General features: G+C 52.0%; 1 protein-coding gene across 1 annotated transcript in view; it reads right to left on the reverse strand.

The window, feature by feature from the left end:
- Window positions 1-698, reverse strand: part of CSPG4 (chondroitin sulfate proteoglycan 4) — a gene marked incomplete at both ends in the record, with an annotated part of 5832 nt that overhangs the window by 4190 nt on the left and 944 nt on the right. Inside the window, one exon of the mRNA XM_009877330.1 lies at window positions 1-195. This exon is cut by the window's left edge and continues 3426 nt beyond it. Coding sequence (XP_009875632.1) covers window positions 1-195 — 195 coding nt within the window. The remainder of the gene's footprint in view (window positions 196-698) is intronic.

Here is a 698-nt window from a genome sequence, read left to right on the forward strand (position 1 = left end):
ATAGAGGCCATACTGGATGTCCAGTTCCCGTACGGGCCCTGCAATGTCCACAGAGCTGTTGAAGAGCCCGTCGATGGACAGCGTCATCCTGCCATCTTCCACCAGCAGCTCCACGTCATGCACCACCAGGTTATTGAGCTGCAGCTCTGCTGGGGACTGCAGGGTCACCTCCTCTGAGCCCAGCTGCAGCCTGGCCTGCAGGGAAGGACACGGAAATTGCTCAGCTCAAGCAAGATATTATCACAGAAGACATCTCTCCACTTAGCTGAATGATCTACTGAAGCGTGGACTGTTTCTGGGGGCTCATAAATGTTTCGGTCCCTCTCTTCACTACTGTTCATTCTGCCCTCTTCCTCCTCTGTGTATGTTCCCTCCTCCTTAGGTAAATAGAATCATAGAAGGGTTTGGATTGGAGGGAACCTTAAATATCATCTGGTTTGAGCTCCCCCCCTGCCACTTTCCACTAGATCAGAGTGCTCAGGGCCACTTCTATCCTGATCCTGAATCATAGCCTCTCCACAACATCTTCCAGGTGGTGCTCTAGGTCTGTGTCTAGGTCTCCCTGTCGACATGCTTTCTCTGTCCTGAGCTTTCCTTTTTCACTCTTTCTCGGCAAGCTTCAGTCTTGAGGCTGTTCTCTTGGGGTCTTCCATTTTCCAGTCCCAGCATGGGGCTTTCCCTCTCCCCCCATAGAGTTG

The sequence above is a fragment of the Apaloderma vittatum genome, unplaced genomic scaffold (assembly GCF_000703405.1).
Source record: "Apaloderma vittatum isolate BGI_N311 unplaced genomic scaffold, ASM70340v1 scaffold27369, whole genome shotgun sequence".
Lineage (NCBI taxonomy): Eukaryota > Metazoa > Chordata > Aves > Trogoniformes > Trogonidae > Apaloderma > Apaloderma vittatum.